At 32.3% G+C, this 20,979-nt stretch overlaps 2 protein-coding genes across 2 annotated transcripts; one reads left to right on the top strand and one right to left on the bottom strand.

The window, feature by feature from the left end:
- The first annotated feature begins 225 nt into the window (after positions 1-225).
- LOC139865964 (probable CoA ligase CCL8) lies at positions 226-7,257 on the top strand. The gene is made up of 17 exons (XM_071854082.1): positions 226-468; positions 1,057-1,226; positions 1,332-1,508; positions 1,798-1,957; positions 2,042-2,130; positions 2,363-2,434; positions 2,546-2,596; positions 2,699-2,806; positions 4,147-4,245; positions 4,646-4,738; positions 4,847-4,924; positions 5,519-5,614; positions 5,757-5,847; positions 6,108-6,181; positions 6,277-6,456; positions 6,865-6,918; positions 7,011-7,257. The coding sequence occupies exons 1-17, from the start codon at positions 297-299 to the stop codon at positions 7,056-7,058; spliced, it is 1,812 nt and encodes a 603-aa protein (XP_071710183.1). The 5' UTR covers positions 226-296; the 3' UTR covers positions 7,059-7,257.
- Positions 7,258-15,330: 8,073 nt separating this feature from the next.
- LOC139865841 (protein NRT1/ PTR FAMILY 1.2-like) lies at positions 15,331-19,098 on the bottom strand. The gene is made up of 4 exons (XM_071853947.1): positions 18,970-19,098; positions 18,554-18,771; positions 17,172-17,719; positions 15,331-16,588 (listed from the first exon to the last, which is right to left on the bottom strand). Exons 1-4 carry the CDS (start codon positions 19,055-19,057, stop codon positions 15,646-15,648), a joined length of 1,797 nt encoding a protein of 598 aa, XP_071710048.1. The 5' UTR covers positions 19,058-19,098; the 3' UTR covers positions 15,331-15,645.
- Positions 19,099-20,979: the final 1,881 nt, after the last annotated feature.

The following is a 20,979-nucleotide window of genomic DNA, read 5'->3' as shown; positions in this document are numbered from 1 at the left end:
TTATATTGGGATCAATCTCATCACCATTAACATCTAGTAACTCAACTTTTATTGTCTACGTCTATGAAAGCTCACGTTCCTATTCATAGTGTTGATAAAAATGCAAAATCCCAATACTGTAATTTTATCTCTAAATATGCCATCTTTCTACTTACAAGAGAAACGTGGAAAAACATCTTTAGTTTTGTTTCGTAGTTCAACATAATCTTTTCATTGATTTATTGATTGATTGACTTTATTTGACAGTTGGATCGCCATAAATTCAATCACCAACACTCATTCACCGCTCAATAGCGATGTACAAATGCTCTACATTTATCACCGCCCTTTATCATCATCATTATAAAAACAATAACTACAATACTAATAAGAAGACGGCTTTATTGTTATTCAACTACTTTCTCACCCAACACAGTCCTTCTCTATTTACTTCTAGTTGTTTCTTCCCTGAATCTCGTCAATTTTCTGGTAAGTTTTTCTAATTTTCTTGATCATTTCTTTGTTGTTTTGTTGATGATCCATGGGTTGTAGCATGTGTAAAGTGTTAAAAGTTTTAGGGTTTTGTGATGGGTACACGTTGTTTGTTACATGTGTAATTGGACACCAGGTGTTTGTTGAAATGCCTGAATAACAATTTTGAATTGTATGCTTTCAAGTTGTTTCTTTCTTGATGGCTGATTGGTATGTCTGTGTGAGTGTGATCTTTTGTAATCAGCATGTTAATATGTTTCATGGAGCCTTTGTAGATTCAAATTATCAGTCCCCACTTGGAACATTAAACTAGAATTTCGAATACTAGTACTTAAATTTGACATGAATAACAAGTATCTGAGAGTTGAATTTTTGAGTCATGGAAATTGTGTCATGTGTGATGATTTAAATGAGAGGACAACCTGAGCATGCGTGATCTGTTAGTAATATATATAACAGACACTGAGACACTAGTTACTTTTATATCAAGAAACTTGGTTACAGCAATGTTATAGAGTAGAGATACGTAACATATGAGGTGTATTTAAAAAATCTTTTCTTTTTAAAGTTGGTGAAATTGAACAGCTTCAAGTTGCGAAACGTTCATGGATGTTGTTAAAGCGGTTGCAAGTCACGGGTCTGCATCTAATGGAAGTATTGCTATCAAAGCTGATGTCAAACGCTATGGCTACAATCACATAGTTTCTTCTGCTAGGAGTATATCTCTGTTGTTATCCAGTCATAACCAAAAAATTGTGAGTTTCAAATAATGCAGTGATATAAGTATATTATGTCAGGTTTGTAAATGTTTTGTGGTAATTGAATATTATTTTGTGGTTATTTTGTTATTGTTTTTTCAGGTTGATGGGACCATGGAGAATAATAATAGTCTAAATGGGGCCAGAATTGGTGTTGTGGCTAAACCGTCAGCTGAGTTTGTAGCCGGAGTACTTGCAGTGTGGTTGAGTGGGGGTGTAGCCGTACCGCTTGCACTCAGCTACCCAGAAGCTGAACTATTACATGTCATGACTGACTCGGTATGCTCTGGAAACCATTTGTGCGTTCTCGTCGTTTTCGTACTTTCTTACATTGTATTGGTGATGTTTTTTTTCCCTGGTTAAGTGTCTGAAAAGTTTAAAAGTTACTCAAAAGTCTATGATACTCGATCTTTGTAAGTTTCTACTTTATGCATCCATTGACTTCCGCGTAGGTAATCGGTTTCTGTGTTTTGTAATTTAGTTTGTAACATACAATACACTGCTCCTTCGATAAATATCATACACTTATTTTATTTTTTCCCGTGTTTAACTAGTATTCTATTTGTAGGATGTATCGATGATTTTGAGTACTGAGGATCACAGTGAGCTTATGCGGAAAGTTGCAGAAAAGACTGAAGCTCAGTTTTCTCTGATACCTGATGTTCCTAGTGGTGATGTCAAAAACGGGGCACATTTGAAAGATAGTCAATTCTCAGTTAACGTAAAAGGTGTTTATCCGTTCTATTAAATACTATATAATTTTATATATGAGTTACATTATTGAATTCCTGTTTATGTTAAATCTCATATAGATGATGATCCCGCATTGATTTTGTATACTAGCGGCACAACTGGAAAACCAAAAGGAGTTGTTCATACACATAGTAGCATTTTAGCGCAGGTCCGTTTTCTATTTTCAGTGTCTTTCTGCGAGACCTATCTTTCTTTTATATCTCATTTTTGGCTTTTTATGATATTGCCTTCCCCAAAAAAGGCATTTTAGCACAGATAATTTAATGTGTGTTATATCATCTAGAAGAAATATTTGATTACAGGACGAAAATGCATAGTACGAAGGAAAAACAATAAAAACATGTGGTATTCTAACTGCTGTTTTTTATGTTTAATTTCAGGTGAAAACGTTGTCAACGGCTTGGGAGTATACATCGAGTGACCGTTTTTTGCATTGCCTGCCATTACACCATATCCATGAACTAAACGTTAAACCATTTGTTCTTGATGCTTGTTAATTTGGTATTCAATCTTTTATGTAAATTAATGGTTTTCTTTTTCTATCCTTAACTTCATCTACACATGTTCATGGGCTTTTCAATGCATTGTTTGCCCCTCTTTATGCTGGTTCCATGGTAAGCAGCTACAGTTATCTCATTGGAAGTTAAGTCAGTTTGAATTCATGTACGCTGAATTGATAGCAGCAGTTAATAATTTGTATGTGTATTTTGTTGAAGGTTGAATTCTTGCCGAAGTTTAGTGTGAGAGGTATCTGGCAACGATGGCGTGAATCTTACCCAAAAGATGGGACTAAGCTTGATGATGCAATAACTGTATTTACAGGGGTATGCCATTTCTTTTTAAATCGAATACAAAGTTCCAGATCTTTTTATTTTTGCTATTTTCACCTCTTTTCTCTGTCACCTGTAATGCATATTGGTGTTAATATAAACACACCACCTTAGGTTTTAAATGAGTTAATCCTAGGTGCTAGTTAGCAGACAAAATTGTCAAGTGTACCAATCTTATGGTAGTATAGCTTAGCAAGACCGGTTTTCGATCACATGGAGTTTGAATTGAATTTCGTTAATTAGAATTCGTCAATGCTTAATTGATAGAAGTTTGGTTAGTTTTAACTTTTAAAATGACGAATTAATGTAAATTTTATTCTAGCAATGAAGTATTTATTAAACTAGCTAATAAGTAAGATGAGGTAAACTGAAATGCAATGATAAAATAAAGGTATCTGCTTAGACTTGATTCCCAATGCGATGACGAAGATGGGTGTTATAAAAACTGTGTGAATTGGAAGCTAGTATGGAGCTCTCTAATATCCCCAACTACACACAAAAATCCAACACTAATAATGCTCTAGTGTTTCCACTTACCTTAAATCGTCTATCAAGCCACTGGTTAGTTACCGATTCCAAATGTGACTTAAACTTTGTGAAATAGTCATGATGTTGTAACTCTAATATGGAGTTCTTCAAAGTTCCGTGAGTTAACAATTAGACCACTCACTATGGTGACTGTGATAAAATATGATTGGTAGTTGAGTGAAAAGTGTTAAAATAATAGAAAGACAAAAAAAATTCACGTGAAACCAAGCAACAACAACGCTCACATTTACCTCCGTTTAAAAACAAATCCCCGACCACAAATTTTCAACCAAAAACGCCTCATTAGCGGCATCTGTGAGCGTTTTTCTTTGTCAGCTAAGATACAACGAGCGTTGTATCTCCTGATAGTGAATAGTGAATGTCTTGGATCAAAAAATTACTATATAACCACATATTTTATTTCTCCTTTATGTGCTTAATCAATGGTTTAACCACAATTTTTAAATAACCAACTACAATTTCTTGTTTTATACTCTAGCAATACTTTTCTTTTTTCTTTTTTTTTTTTTTTTTTTTTTTTTTACTTGTCACCAAATAATCATCAACAAACCTCCTAGCACTTAGTGGTTCATGTCGCTGTAAGAGAACACGCCCCATGTAAGCTGAGTAATGGGTCATGTCAATGTCGCTGTAAGAGAACATGACTCATGTCCTGTTCGATCTTAGCTTCATTGAAATGCACTACAGTCATCATGGCTGATATCACATAATCAAAACATGTTAAAGGTCAGCAAAGTCTTGTTTTGAATTGACGTTGTCATATAAGAATTTATTTGTTCTTTTAGGTTCCTACCATGTATACCAGGCTGATCCAAGGCTATGAGGCTATGGATCCAGACTTACAATCAGCTTCTGCTGCAGCTGGAAGCCAACTGCGTTTAATGGTGATTAACTAAATTTATGGCTATAATCTTTTAAACATACAGATTGGAGCTACTGATACATGTCATTAGAAAACTAAATTTATTCTTATCATCAAAGGTATTTAAGGTTGTTACCAAAAAAGGTTTTATTTTTACCTTTTCAGGAAATCATCAAAAGGTTTTTCAATTGGTTCTGAGACTACCTTATCTGTTTTTAACAATCAAATAATGACATTTATTTTAGTTTTTACATGTTGATGCAAAAAAAGAAACCCTTTTTGATGGTGAAAAACTTAGATACCTAAATTTTATCAAAAATGGCCTTAAATTTATCAAAAATGAAAAAAAAAAATGAGTACCCGATATGATTATATTGGTAATGTTTGGAAAACCTTTTTGTGGCATTGTTTTTTATATTCAGATGTGTGGTTCGTCAGCTCTACCACTGCCGGTTATGCAACAGTGGGAGGCTATCACGGGACATATACTATTGGAAAGATATGGCATGACAGAGGTATCTGCTTATGTCATCTCATAGTCCTTTTTTATACAATTATACAAAGGTTTTAATGGATGATTTACTAATGGTCATTTTAAATGATTTTGACTCGTGCTATTTTAGTTTGTCATGGCAATTTCGAATCCGTTAAAAGGAATGCGAAAAGGAGGCACTGTAGGCAAGCCCTTTCCAGGCGTGCAGGTTAGATAACTTTTTCGGTCTTGGAACATAAAACTAAAATTAAAGCTGTTTGAACATTTATAAGGATATTTGTGCAACACAGATTTGCGTTTAAAATAAAACTTGTATGTAGGACTGTTAACGAACCGAAGAGTTCGTGAACTGTTCGATGGGAAGTTCGTTTATGTTTGTTTATTTAGTGAACAAATGACATGAACATGATAATTTGTCCGTTTGACCAAATGAACGAACACATACATGTATCTCGTTCGCCATGTTTGTCAGGGTTCAGTTATGGTCACATGTTATAGCTATAGCAAACCAATTGATTAACTGACTGTAAATTTGAAAGCTTTTTATACATTAGATAAAACTATTAATTAAGAGTGTGTTATATATGTTTGTTTAAACTTAAAAATCTTGAATCATGATTTAATTATTATGTCTCTTTGTATGTTTTCACTGTGTTCGTTTATGTTTGTTAACTTCTTAATGACCGAACATAAACGAATACGAACACACCTATGTTTTTTAATGGAAAAATATGACTATATGAACATGATATTATGTTGCAGTGAACTTGACTTTTTTTTTCTCTGTAATTGTTGGTAATAGGTGAAGATTCTTGCAGATGATGATCGTAATGAGGGCGTTGGTGAGCTTTGTGTCAAAAGCCCTTCATTATTCAAGGAATACTGGAAACGTCCCGAGGTACTTTTTATATCTTGATCTTCCTACTTTTTGATGTATCAAATATCACGGTTAAGAAAGAAAAAAAAAAACCTGTTAATAATCGTAACGATATCATGTCACATGTTTTGTGATTTAATACTGATTCATTTTAAACTGTTAGGTAACTAAGGAATCATTTATAGAGGGTGGCTATTTTAAAAGTGGTGATGCTGTTAAGGTGGATGAAGACGGATATTATGTAATATTGGGACGTAAGATTCATCTACTGATCTTCTGTCGTATTTTCACTTTTTCTCGTCATGTAAATATACTCTATTGTTCTCATCATTATAAATGGGTCCTTTTTTTTTTTTTTTTTTTGGGTAAAGGGTATTCACCCGGTTGCAGAAAAAGCGATTGCAGATGTATCAAACTTTACACAAATTTCTATTTTATTTAACTTCAAAACTAATCATCAAATTTCTATTTTATTTAACTTCAAAACTAATCATCGTATAATACTAACTTTCAGGTACTAATGCTGATATAATGAAGGTCGGTGGATACAAGTTGTCAGCATTAGAAATTGAAGCAATTCTTTTGGAAGTAAGTTTTGTTCGGCTCATGTTTTTATAGTTACGTCTCCCATTTAGTGATTAAATTACATAATTTGATACATTCAGTCCATTGTTATTATACAGCATCCAGCAATTTCAGAATGTTGTGTATTGGGGTTACCGGATAAAACTTACGGAGAAGCAGTGACGGCGATAATTGTGCCCGATACGGAGATAAAAAATGTTCGTCAGAAAGATTCGAAGCCTGCTTTAACACTGGATGAACTCTCCTCATGGGCTAAACAGAAACTTGCACCTTACAAGGTAATCCTATTTTCTGAAGGTGGCAATATGGGTCAATCAGGTAACAGATCAAACGGGTCATATTGAAATACGCCGGTTCGAGTCGACTCATAAACAGTTTATGCCAATTTCTATAAATAATCAATAGACACAATTACGCGGATGGCTACCAGATTAGTAGTATTGTCCCAGTGCTTTTTTTACTTGGATGGTCCCTGTGGTATTCAATTGTAACGCTGGTGCTCCCTGTCAGTAACAAGCGTTAAAAAATCCCGTTAAATTTTTACAAACTACAGGACCATCCGCGCAATTAATACTTTAACTATAATTTCACATGTTCCCCTTTTAGAGATTTGTTTTTTGTTTAATTTTTACGTTGTTAGAATGACAAAAGCCCACCTCATCTATTATTTTGTGTTCCTTGTACAGCTACCAACCCGATTATTTTTATGGGACTCGCTGCCTCGTAATGCAATGGGAAAGGTAAAATACTGTATTTGTTCGCTCACGTTTCGTACTATTACAATTGCAAACTCTCATGTAAACTAATGAATCCATATTGTTTGTAAGTTTAGGTTAACAAAAAGGAGTTAAAGACAAAGTTGGCTGCTGAAGTACAATAATTTAATTCAGTCATATTCTTAAGATGCAACATAATATTGTTAGTAAATAATGTTTGCAGATTGCAGTGTGTTGTAAGAGGTAAAATTAAAGGATAGAATTTATTGGGGTCTAATTTATCTTGTTAAATTTAACTTCTTGATACAGGTTATTCAGTTTTTATAGGTTGCTAATAATTATTAAATTAAAGTTGAACCTTTATTTTTTTTTTTAATTTGGTGTACTATGTTTCAAGCTCATACCCTTTACGTTTAAGTTGAGTATGTGACTTTTTGTACTCATTTTTTAATGTTTCTTGTAGACGATGGTCCAGTTCATGTGCTGTAGAATTCTTTATTTCATGAGTTGGTTTACATAATATTTTATAATTAACACCATTAATAATAATAAAATAATCCTACACTTAACAGTATATATACAACACTCTAATCTTTCTATTTTTAGTTTAAAATACGCTTAACTTTCTTAAATATTATCAAACTATAGTGTGAAACAACCATAGAAACATACACACTAATAAGATTATCTATCTATTTATCTATCTATACATTATTATTATATATAAAGCGCGTGACAATAATCTTACATGTCAACTCCTAGTTAACTTCTGTCACGTGTCAGTCTATCAATTATTTTCATATATTAATTGAGTTATTAGTTTATCTAATCTAATTTAATTAAACACATAGATTTCACTATCTAAAATATTATGCTCGTGTTATATTATCATGTCATACGATAACCTTATGAAAACTTAAAATATTAATTCAAGCAAGCTTAAAAATAATAACAAGCAAATTCGATTCATAAACTAAAATACATAATAATAAAAAAATTTAAAAGTGTTTATTAAAGCAAGTCAAATTGTAATATGAAAGTTTTAAAACATAAAATGATTTGCTTTCAAAAGCTCTTAATCCTCGATCGTTTGTTTACCTTTTCCTCTTCCATTTTTGTTGGTTTGTCATCTCTTCAATTGTCACATTTAAAACATAAAAAGTAACATAAAACATAATATGTAATTATAATATTTAAACATATATATGAAAGATAATTTTCTTCAAGTAAGATTTTTTAGAGTTTGTTCAATTTTATTTTATTATAAAAATAATTGTGTTACTAATGGTCATGTTTTGCTAAATTTTTTGTTTAATGACTTATATCTATCATGTAATATAGTATTCTCATCGAACCTAATACGCCTCCTTTCATAAATCTAGATCAATTACAAAATATAACATATCATCAAATCACGGGCTCATAAAATAATTGTTTCTTCTAATTAATAATTTCGTTAGTTTTTCCGTTTTCATGTAACGCACGGGCTCATAAACTTTAGATCAATCCAAGAATGTATAACATATCTTCAAATCACGGACTCATAAAATGATTGTTTTTTAGAATTGATATTTTTTTTAGTTTTTACGTTTCCGTGCAACGCACGGGTTCATAAAACTAGTTATAATATATTACATATACATCACAAACACTCAAACTAAACTTAGGAAAGAATGTTCTGTTTCTGTTTGGACAGCAAGAAGTGGGATTAAAGAATTCCCCATATTTAGTGACTGTTATAATAATAATAATAATAATAATATAGATATGGATAGTCAATTTTGGTGTATACATATAGTCAATTTTGGTACACAAAGTATGTATTTTTATATTGAGATTTTAGGCTATAAATACTCATGAATGCAAGCATTAAACTTGCACCATTTCTCACACTTACAAAGTGTTTCTTTCTTTCTCTCCATTATCATCTTTGTTCTTACACTTCATTATTAGTATTCTAAATCAAGAATCAAATCACTAAAGGTAGTTATAAGCCTACTGAATTATAACATCAAGAATCAAACCACTAAAGGTAGTTATAAGCCTACTGAATTATAACATCAAGAATCAAACCACTAAAGGTAGTTATAAGCCTACTGAATTATAACACGTTATCAGCACGATAATCTTAATACTAAATATGGTTGGCTCTGCCACCAAAATGATATATGGTCGGTTATACCACCAAAATGATATATGGTCGGTTATACCACCAGAATGATATAGGTCGGTTATACCACCTGAAAAAATATATGGTCGACACTGTCGCCAAATTTTCATTTATGTTTACTAATATTTATATTTTTGTTATATAACATTTATTTATGATTGCTTACACATGGTCGACACTGTCACCTACTTATCATTTATGTTATATTAAATTTATGTTTAATGTTTATATACTTATGAATATAAATTGACTCTAATTTATCATGATGTTTGTTTTAATTTTTGATAATAGAAAATGTCGAATCTGGAAAAGCTTAAATTTACTCCTTTAGAATCAACTGGAAACAACTACATGCCATGGGTTATAAAAGTAAAAATGCATCTTAAATCAATGGGCATTCTTGAAACCATAAATGAAAACAACACTTGTTCTGAAAAAGAACAAGCTACGGCATGTTGCTTTATTCATCAACATATTGATGAATGCTTACAAAATAATTATGTGACTGTAGAAGATCCCCATGTTTTATGGGAAGGTCTCAAAAGCAGATTCAATAATCAAAGAGAAATTTTACTTCCAGCTGCAATGGAACAATGGAGAACATTAAGGTTCCAAGACTTTAAGAAAGTAAATGAATACAGCTCAGCTCTGTATAATACATGTTCACAACTTAAATTCTGTGGACATGAAATTAGTGATGCAGACATGATGGAGAAAACTTTCTCCACAATGAATGCTGCAAACATCACAGTGCAAAGAAATTTGAGAATGCTAAAGTTCAAAACATATCCTGAACTTAATTCATATCTCTTAGTTGCAGAGCAAAATGATGAGCTATTAATGAAAAATCAGCAATCCCGTCCTACTGGTACACTTGCAATCCCTGAAGCAAATACTGCAAATAATTATAAACAGGGACAAGGACGCGGGCAAGGTCGTGGTTATAATAACCATCACCATCATCATGCCAAAAGCCATAACTATGGTAGAAACCATCCTTATGGTAATGGTAATGGGCGTGGACGTGGTCGTGGTCGTGGCCGTGGTGGTCAAAGAAATAGTAATCCACGAAAATATAAATATCAACCACAAAACAAGCCCATTAAACAAGATGTTGAAGAAAATTCTTCTAAAAATTCTGAAGAATCTTGCTACAGATGTGGTAGAATGGGCCACTGGGCTAATACTTGCCGAACATCTAAACATCTTGTTAAGATGTATCAGGATTCGCTGAAAGGTAAAGAAAAGGAAGTAAATTTTGTGGATAATATTGATCCAACAGTCACTGAGAAACCATCTGATTTATATGAAGATTTCTTGAATGTTTAAGTTGTGTGTCTTTTGAAAAATAAACGATTTAATATCGTCTGTCTTTGTCATTATGTTTGCTAAATGTTTCAGTACTATCTATTTGCGTTTAAAATATTGTGTAATATTAATGTACTCACTATTTATTTCTTATATATGAAGTTCAATATGAATTTTGCTGGAATACAACATCAATCAAGTGGTGGAGATCTCTGTATAGCAGACAGTGGAACTACACACACTATACTTAAATCCGAGAAATATTTTATTGATCTAAAACCAACGGAAGGAACTATACATACAATATCAGGACCTGCTAACTTGATAAAAGGGATAGGAAAGGCAAATTTCATACTACCAAATGGTACAAAATTTTTAATAAATGATGCCTTATTTTCTCCCAAGTCAAGCAGAAATTTATTGAGTTTCTCCGACATATACCTTAACGGGTATGATTATCAGTCAGTGACAACAGAAAATGAGAAATATTTAAGTATCACTGACAAGAGTCATGTGGTTGAAAAACTGCCAAGACTTAGTTCTGGATTACATTATACACATATAAATGTACCAGAAATACATATGGTAGTTAACGAAAAATATATTGATCCTGGTGTATTAAGTTTATGGCATAACAGATTAGGCCATCCAGGATCAACAATGATGAAAAGGATTATTGAATGTACTCATGGACATCCACTAAAGGATAGAAAAATCCATCATGATACAATGGTTCCATGTACATCTTGCTCTCTTGGAAAATTGATAACTAGACCCTCACCACTTAAGGTTGAGAAAGAATCACCAATGTTTCTTGAAAGAATTCAAGGTGATATATGTGGACCAATTCATCCACCATGTGGACCATTTAGATATTTCATGGTTCTAATAGACGCATCTAGCAGATGGTCTCATGTTTGTCTGTTATCAAGCCGTAATGTGGCATTTGCAAAATTTCTTGCCCAAATTATTAAATTGAGAGCTCATTTTCCTGATTACACCATTAAAAGGGTGAGACTTGATAATGCTGGTGAATTTACATCTCAAGCATTTAATGACTATTGCATGTCTATAGGAATTGTTGTTGAACATTCTGTTGCTCATGTGCATACACAAAATGGTTTAGCCGAGTCATTGATTAAACGTTTACAGTTAATCGCTAGACCATTGATAATGAGAACAAAACTCCCTGTATCTATATGGGGTCATGCAATTTTACATGCTGCTGCATTGATTCGCATCAGACCAAGTGCAAGTCATAAATATTCCCCCCTACAACTTGCTTTTGGTCAAGAGCCAAATATTTCCCATCTTAGAACATTTGGTTGTGCAGTGTATGTTCCAATTGCGACACCACAACGTACAAAAATGGGTCCTCAAAGGAGGTTGGGAATATATGTTGGATATGAAACATCTTCAATATTAAGGTATATTGAACCTATGACAGGTGACGTTTTTACAGCACGTTTTGCTGATTGTCATTTTAATGAAACATTATTCCCTAGATTAGGGGGAGAAATGAAAAATAAAGAAAATGATGTTTCATGGTGTGAACCTCAATTAAAGTATCTTGATCCTCGCACAAAAGAATGCGAGACAGAAGTTCAAAAGATAATGCATATACAAGAACTTGCAAATCAATTGCCTGATGCATTTACAGATACAAAAACGGTGACAAAATCATATATACCAGCAGTAAATACTCCAGCTCGAATTGAAATTCCAAAAGCTGGCAATAACGTCACTCATGAATCTTTGCCACGTCAGAAACGTGGAAGACCAATCGGTTCAAAGGATAAAAATCCTCGAAAAAGAAAATCAGCTGATAATGAAGTAAAAGAAAGTGTTCAAGAAGAACCACAAATCAGTACTCCTACTGCAGAGGAGATTGATGATGTCAATACAGAAATTGCAATCAATTATGCATATTCAAAAATATTATGGAACCGAAATGAAATGAAAAATCTTGATGAGAAATTTTCATTTAATGTTGCATATGACATCATGAATAATGATGATGATCCAGAACCAACATCTATGGTTGAATGTCAAAATAGACATGATTGGGCTCAATGGAAAGAAGCAATACGAGCTGAATTAGAATCACTCAATAAAAGAAAAGTTTTCGGATCCATCATTCTCACTCCTAAAGATGTGAAACCTGTAGGATACAGATGGATTTTTGTCCGAAAAAGAAATGAGAAAAATGAAGTTACAAGGTATAAAGCTAGACTTGTAGCTCAAGGTTTTTCTCAAAGACCGGGAATTGATTATGAAGAAACTTATTCTCCTGTTATGGATGCAATTACTTTTAGGTACTTAATCAGTCTGGCAGTTTCTAAAAATTTAGAAATGCATCTCATGGATGTTGTGACTGCTTATCTATATGGATCACTTGATAGTGATATATATATGAAGTTACCTGAAGGATTTAAGGTACCAGAAGCATCAAATGCAAAACCCAAAGAAATGTATTCGATTAAATTACAAAGATCTTTATATGGGTTAAAACAATCGGGACGTATGTGGTATAACCGATTAAGTGATTACTTGATAAGCAAAGGGTATACAAATAACCTTACTTGCCCTTGTGTTTTCATTAAGAAAACAACATCCGGATATGTGATCATAGCTGTTTATGTTGATGATCTTAACATCATAGGTACAAATAAAGAGATCTATGAAGCCATTCAACTTCTAAAGAAAGAATTTGAAATGAAAGATCTCGGAAAAACCAAGTATTGCCTTGGTTTACAAATTGAGCATATGCCTAATGGTTTACTTGTACATCAAACAACATATACTGAAAAGATTTTGAAACGTTTCAATATGGACAAGGCAAAACCATTAAGTACTCCTATGGTTGTTAGATCACTCAATGTTGAAGCTGATCCATTTCGTCCATGTGAAGATCAAGAAGACATTCTTGGACCAGAAGTACCATATCTTAGTGCAATTGGAGCTCTTATGTATCTTACAAATTGTACAAGACCTGACATTTCTTTTGCAGTTAATTTGTTGGCAAGGTTCAGCTCTGCTCCTACCAAAAGACACTGGAATGGGATCAAACACATATTTCGATACCTTCGAGGAACTACTGATTTAGGATTATTTTATTCTAACGAATCAAAACAAGATTTGGTTGGTTATGCAGATGCAGGTTATTTATCTGATCCACATAAAGCTAAATCTCAAACTGGATATGTATTCCTAAATGGAGGTACTGCAATATCATGGCGTTCTCAAAAACAAACACTTGTTGCTACATCGTCAAATCATGCCGAAGTGATTGCATTACATGAAGCTACTCGAGAATGTTTTTGGTTGAGATCAATGACACAACTCATTACTGATTCTTGTGGACTAGAACGCGATAAAAGTCCAACAACTATCTATGAAGATAATGCAGCTTGCATAGCACAGATGAAAGAAGGGTATATCAAAAGTGACCGAACAAAACACATACCACCTAGATTCTTCTCATACACTCAAAATCTCATTAAGGACAACCAGATTGAAATGAGATATGTGCAATCTAGCAAAAACTCTGCTGATCTTTTCACGAAAGCACTTCCAACTGCTATTTTCAGAATACACGTTCATAACATTGGCATGAGACATGTTCAAAAGATGTAACAGCTGAAGCGATGTCTACTTGAGGGGGAGTCAACTCCATGCTGCACTCTTTTTCCCTTAGCTAAAGTTTTTTCCCACTGGGTTTTCTTTAGCAAGGTTTTTAACGAGGCAGTAATTTATAGTTGATCTTCAACAAAATAAAATTGCTATCCAAGGGGGAGTGTTATAATAATAATAATAATATAGATATGGATAGTCAATTTTGGTGTATACATATAGTCAATTTTGGTACACAAAGTATGTATTTTTATATTGAGATTTTAGGCTATAAATACTCATGAATGCAAGCATTAAACTTGCACCATTTCTCACACTTACAAAGTGTTTCTTTCTTTCTCTCCATTATCATCTTTGTTCTTACACTTCATTATTAGTATTCTAAATCAAGAATCAAATCACTAAAGGTAGTTATAAGCCTACTGAATTATAACATCAAGAATCAAACCACTAAAGGTAGTTATAAGCCTACTGAATTATAACATCAAGAATCAAACCACTAAAGGTAGTTATAAGCCTACTGAATTATAACAGTGACAACTATTATCGTAGGCACAGCATCGAATGGATCTTTGCTCCTACTCATCAAATTTGCATTAATTTATTCAATTCTTAGATATTATTTATATTTTTATTTCTACTCCATGAGAATGACACTTGAATCAATATAATGTATTTGTCCATACAATGTTTCATTACAAGATAGAGTAATTACTAAGATAACTCAATTCTTTTAAACTTATTATCACATGTATTAAATTTCATTTGCTAATTAAAAAATACAACAATTAGGTGTACTAAGACCAAATTATCTAAACAGTTGTTATATCATAATTTTCAGGGAACAATTTTAGCTTGATGTGATGCCCTTTCTTTTACATAAAGAGCCATGTCCCTCTGTCAAACCCACAATTTTTGGTTTGGATATGGTATGAATCATTGTTTTTGTATCTGTCAACTTTATATTGTTTTCAATCCCTTTTCAATTAGTACTTATTACTACTTATTTCTTACAGTTTAATCATTGTGTTTAGTTAGCTCATTATCACTTGTCAATTAACATTATATGATGATACATTATGACTTGATAAAGTGTTTGCAACTTCAAAACATTAACATAATGGTACTAACAAAAACCTCAAAAACACTTGGAATTCAGTTTGTGCCCAATTTAAATTGTTTTTTTTATACCTTTTGATACATTCAAATGAGCAAAGTTCTGTTTTTTTACAAACCAGTCATTTTTGATTAATTAGCTCTTTATCAATGAGACATAAGATCCATAACTTGATAAATATTTGCAACTTAAATTATCAACAACATGGTACAAGCAAAAGCCATTCAATAAACACACTTAATATTAATGTTTACATGTATATTTTCAAGTTCGAATGCTATTACGACATCATTAACACAAAACTAAACGAAAACCTATATCTATTCACGCCATCATCTATCGTCACACATCAAACCAAGCGAAACTAAACAACACCCCACATCGAGCCATTCGATCACTTTCTTGATTCACCAATACTCGTTTTTTCCCCATCATTCGAGCTTTAAGCCGATCATTAATCTTCTAATAAAAGATAATTGTGTTCGTTAAAAGTAATAACCTTTGTTGACAAATACTGTCAAGATTATGATGGCAAACTTTTGAAAAGACTTGTCCTTTCATCGGCTACTGATCTTGCGCGTCGTAACTCTTCACTAGGGTCTGTATTATCACTAGTTTTAGCGTCGTTTTTCACCTTTTCGTCAACACAAGGACCATAAGCCCAACTACAAACCAAAAAATAAAACAAGTTCACAAAGCTCATGATAGCAAGAACCCAATAGTAACTATCGTAACGCCCTTGGTTAATGTTAGTAGCGATCCAACCTTCTTTATTGTCACCTTTAGTTATTCGTTCAATCGTACTTAAAATAAGACTAGCCAATAAATTAGCAACCGCCATACCTAACAAGAAAAGCGAAGCTGCAATGCTCGACATACTTTTAGGAAACTCGGAATAGTAAAACTCATTTTGACTAATTGCACTAAACGCTTCGGCTAATCCATGTAAGCAGTATTGTGGGACCAACCACATTGCTGACATGGCAACAACACCTTGTGGATTATTCACTAATCCTTGTTTAAATGCTTGTTTTCTTCTTGCATGTTCAACAATGGCTGAAACCACTACCGCCATTGTTGAGATAATTAGCCCAATTCCCATTCTTAACTTAGCACCAATATGAACCGGTTTACCTCTAATCTTTGATGCTAACGGGATTACAACACGATCGTATAACACGACCCATAGGGCTAAAACCGCGATTGTGAAGAAAGCAAACGAGCCTGGGGGAATTTGGAAACTTGATCCTAGATGTCTATTCATTGTGCTTGCTTGGATTACGGGAAACGACGATTGACTAACGTTTATCGACATCATGATTCCTGATGACCATAATGGTAGAACTCGAATTAGTGCTTTTAATTCTTCGATTTGTTCTACTGTACATAAATTCCATGGGTCTAATGCAATTCCATCTGAGGTCACATCTTTTGGGTTCTGAATGATGCAGGCTTTGTTCAAGAACCTACATAAACAAGTAAAAAGCTTCAAACTTTAGCAAAACTTGCACAAATTAAATCAGAAGGGGTGTAAACCAACCCGACCCATTTTGACATGCTAGTTATTTATTAAAATTGGATAAATAAAATATTAAAATAAACAAAATTGGACGCCCAGTGCTTTGTGCAAGCCAACCCGACCCATTTTGACATGTTACAAGCAATTCAAACAGATAGATTAGTTCAACAGTAAGCATAGATTACTCCAACAGTAAGCAGGTCAAATGGGTCAATAGTAACCAAATTTGCATTACACTCAGACCCTTTTAAATTAATTATATAAGAGTTAAGAATAATACTCTGTAGATAACATTATTTATGTAATCACTTATGTAATCACCGGCCTTTCAAAAAAAAAAAAATTTATGTAATCACCTGCTAGTTATGTACAAAAGAAAAAAAATTGGACAAAAAGTGGTCAAAACCAACCTATTACAAGTTTACAACATGTACCAAAAAATGAACTATTTTGACCCATTACCCAACTCGCCCGACCCGTTCAATTTTTCACCTTTAGGTTTTAATCTATAATCAAAACTAAAACGGTACCTTAGTCTATTGGTGGGCAATGCATCCATTGAATCCTTATGATAATGCCACCCATCAGCATTTGGTGGTTGTGACGGAAGTTTTCGGTTCTTATAAGCAACAACAATCACTTGCATAAAGCTAGTAAACAAGCTCTTTTTGACTTCCATTTTCACATAAAGTGAAGAAGCAACAAAGAACAAAACAGTTGATAACAACATAAGAATTGCAGGAACACCAAATCCAACTTTCCAACCAGCATGATCTTGAATATAAACGATACCGGTAAACGCGATTAAGACTCCGGTTGCACCGGCTGCGTAATACCACCCGAAAAAGCTTTCTAAAGCTCTTTCATTGTTGACATTTTTTTTATTGTCAATTTGTTCAGCACCAAATGCTAATGAACATGGTCTTACACCACCAGATCCCATTGAGATGAATATGAATGCAAAGATCAAGAAAGCAAACTGAGAATGTGTTGACTGCTTACATGTTTCAGTAAATTGATTACATGGAGGTGGTTTTAATTCTGGAACCATTGCTGTTAACCATAGCAAGAACATTCCCTATAATTAATAATTAAATAACTATTAGCTCAATATATAAGATTTATTATATAGCTTACAACTGCAACAATATTGAGCACATTGAATAACAATCTTAAATGTTCCAAATGAACATAAGTTTGTTATTAATTGGGGGTGCATTAAATTTTGTCCCAATTTCAATAGTTATGTGAAATTGAGGAAGTCATTCAGTTGCAATTAATCAAATGTAGAAAAGTCCAATAATTTAGGCAAAAGTTTTAAACTTTAACCTATAGAAGTAACAAAATTATATGCAAGATCATTTTTATCCCTTGAAAATGAGAAATACTACAATATTTTCATAGAAAGTCAACAAGTCAAAAGAACTGCTATAAAAGATGACTTAAAAGGCAGTAACTTTAAAACAGAGTGCAGGATATTATTCCATGTGATCTGTAAGGAAATCATTTGACAAATTTAACATAGTCTTACAAATATATTATATAAAATTCTCTATGTATAGGGGCTGGGCTTCTTTCAAGAATTATGAGGTAGGGCATAAGAACCATAACTGCACTGAAAGCTTGTGACTTTATTAATTGATTTCCCTATTGTTCCTATTGATTCATCAACCTAAAATGTTTTTCTATATAAAAGTCAAGATGTTCAGCTACAGAAACACTGTTCAAAGATCATAAAAGTAACAGCCACGTAGGATAAACTTATTATTAGTTATTAATGCAAGATTTTTCTATAGAGAATTCAGTCATTAACCACCTCTAAAAAAGTAACAAGTTAATGTTTTTTTCATCAGTTAGTGGTTCTTACTACAATTTCAGATTTTCAGTTAAAACAAAATGTTGAAAAAATTACCAGTAGTGAAAAGAGTGAGCCAAAACCAATGGTGAGAAACCGACCCAAATATGAATCTGAAAGAAATGCACCCAAAACAGGGGCAAAATTGGAAGCTGCAACCCAAAGAAAGAGTATATTTGTGCCTTTAGCTACACTAATCTTGTAATCACTCATCAAATAAAGTATCATATTTGGCACCAATCCATAACTAGCCACCTTCTCAAATGCTTCATTTGCTGCAAAAAAAAAAAAAAAAAAAAAAAAAAAAAAAAAAAAATCCATTTTTTAAAAAAATTACAAACAACCCAGATCAAATTCAACTCAAATTTTCAAGATTCAAGATTACCCATGATGTAAAGTTACAATTTTTACAAGATTCAAGAAACCCATAATGTAAAGTTACAATCTTTTCAAGATTCAAGAATGTTACATACCTATGATGAAAGGCATGGTGACTAAACCACCTTTCTTTCTTGTTGAAAGCTGTCTTTCATGGTTTAATTCTTCAACTTGCTCCCCCATTTTGTTTATGTTTAGTTAAGTTTTTTTTTTTTTCTCTCACTTGCAAGACAAATAATAAGGTGGGTTTTCTCTTTATATACTGGTGCTAGATATAGGTTAATTTTTTATAAGTTAAAAAAGTGAAAAATAAATGTTTTTATTAATGGATATGAAATGAAATTGCTCAAAAAGGGAGAGACTAGTCTGAGTCAGAGTAAATTTTTTAACAATGAAAACACATGGGGTTGGCTTTCAACCAAAAGTCCAATCTCTACACTGATACTTCTCAGAGTTAGTGAGTGATAAGAAAGGTCAAAATTTATTTTACTATTTAAATTAAATATTAAATATTAAAATATTACAATAAAGAAAGAAAGAGGAAAAAAGAAGATTTTATTTTTAATTTCCGGTAAATAAGCTGCATTTTACTGTAGTGGGGTTGCATATGGGCTTTGAATCCATGTGCATGTACGTAGACTCCAGTCCCCACCAACTCATGCCTCGAACTCAAACAAATTTTTATATTTAAATAAACTAATCATTACTATAACTATAAGTATATTTTAGATTAGATTTACTTATTATTAATTTATTATTATTATTACTTGCAATTAATTAATATTCATTAATAATTAATTTATAACCATCCAAACTTCAAATAAGCTCGTTTTATTATAATTTAAAAAGCATAATAGTATATTTAGTAGTTTCACAAACTTCAAATAAGCTACTTTTTCGCTTAATGAAAAAAAGATTATAATGTTATAATAATAATAATAATAATAATAATAATAATAATAATAATAATAATAATAATATAGATATGGATAGTCAATTTTGGTGTATACATATAATCAATTTTGGTACATAAAGTATGTATTTTTATATTGAGATTTTAGCCTATAAATACTCATGAATGCAAGCATTAAACTTGCATCATTTCTCACACTTACAAAGTGTTTCTTTCTTTCTCTCCATTATCATCTACTTTCTTACACTTCATTATTAGTATTCTTAATCAAGAATCAAACCACTAAAGGTAGTTATAAGCCTACTGAATTATAACATAATCAAACCACTAAAGCTATTTATAAGCCTACTGAATTATAACACGTTATCAGCACGAAGAGCTCCATATAATCAAGATGATTCTTCTAGTTGCCCAACCACCACTACCACCTCTCAAGATTCCCGCCAGCCACAGTCCTCCGTCGCTGAAACCGTCGGAAGATCTTGAAACCTCCGATGTGTCTTCTGATCAAGAATTTATCAGCTTGGGTTTTCCACCACCGAGTTATACTCATCGGGTTACATCTCCTACGTTTCTTCCTCTTCATCTTTCAGTTCATTCATATCATAAATCATAAAAAAAAAAAAAAAAATTATAACACACTCCATATTATATCATATTCTAAAAAAAAAAAAAAAAAAAAAAAAAAACTCGATAAGCTCATTTTATAAATGTTACGAGTTGATCTAACTCCCTCGGCTTATCCATAAAACGTGGATTGATTTAAACAACAAAATGGAACATATAAATTAATTAACAATTAGTTCCGATTATTTCGCATGTATTAAAAAAAGGGGAATACTGAATCAACAAAAAATAACAGACCTAAATTACCTTTTTTAACATTTTGTTGATAAATTTGGAACTCGCTTCAGCGCCGCGGCTAACAAATTGATATAACAAAGTGCGATTGGACTTCAAGGTTTGATGTGAGAGTTTAATTTATATTTTTGATTTTGATGTGATTAAAATTCAATAATAAAAAGAAGAGACGTTAATGAAGAAGATGAAAATATTAGTCAGATTGTAGTGACACAATGAAAATTTACAATAAGAATGATTAAATTAAATGATACGTAGGGATATAATATATAAAGATTTTTGAGCAAGTGGACAAATGAAGTAGTTATAATTTTGTTAAAATTTTAGGTGT

Source organism: Rutidosis leptorrhynchoides, chromosome 9, assembly GCF_046630445.1.
Source record: "Rutidosis leptorrhynchoides isolate AG116_Rl617_1_P2 chromosome 9, CSIRO_AGI_Rlap_v1, whole genome shotgun sequence".
Lineage (NCBI taxonomy): Eukaryota > Viridiplantae > Streptophyta > Magnoliopsida > Asterales > Asteraceae > Rutidosis > Rutidosis leptorrhynchoides.
This window is presented reverse-complemented; position numbering and strand designations above follow the sequence as displayed.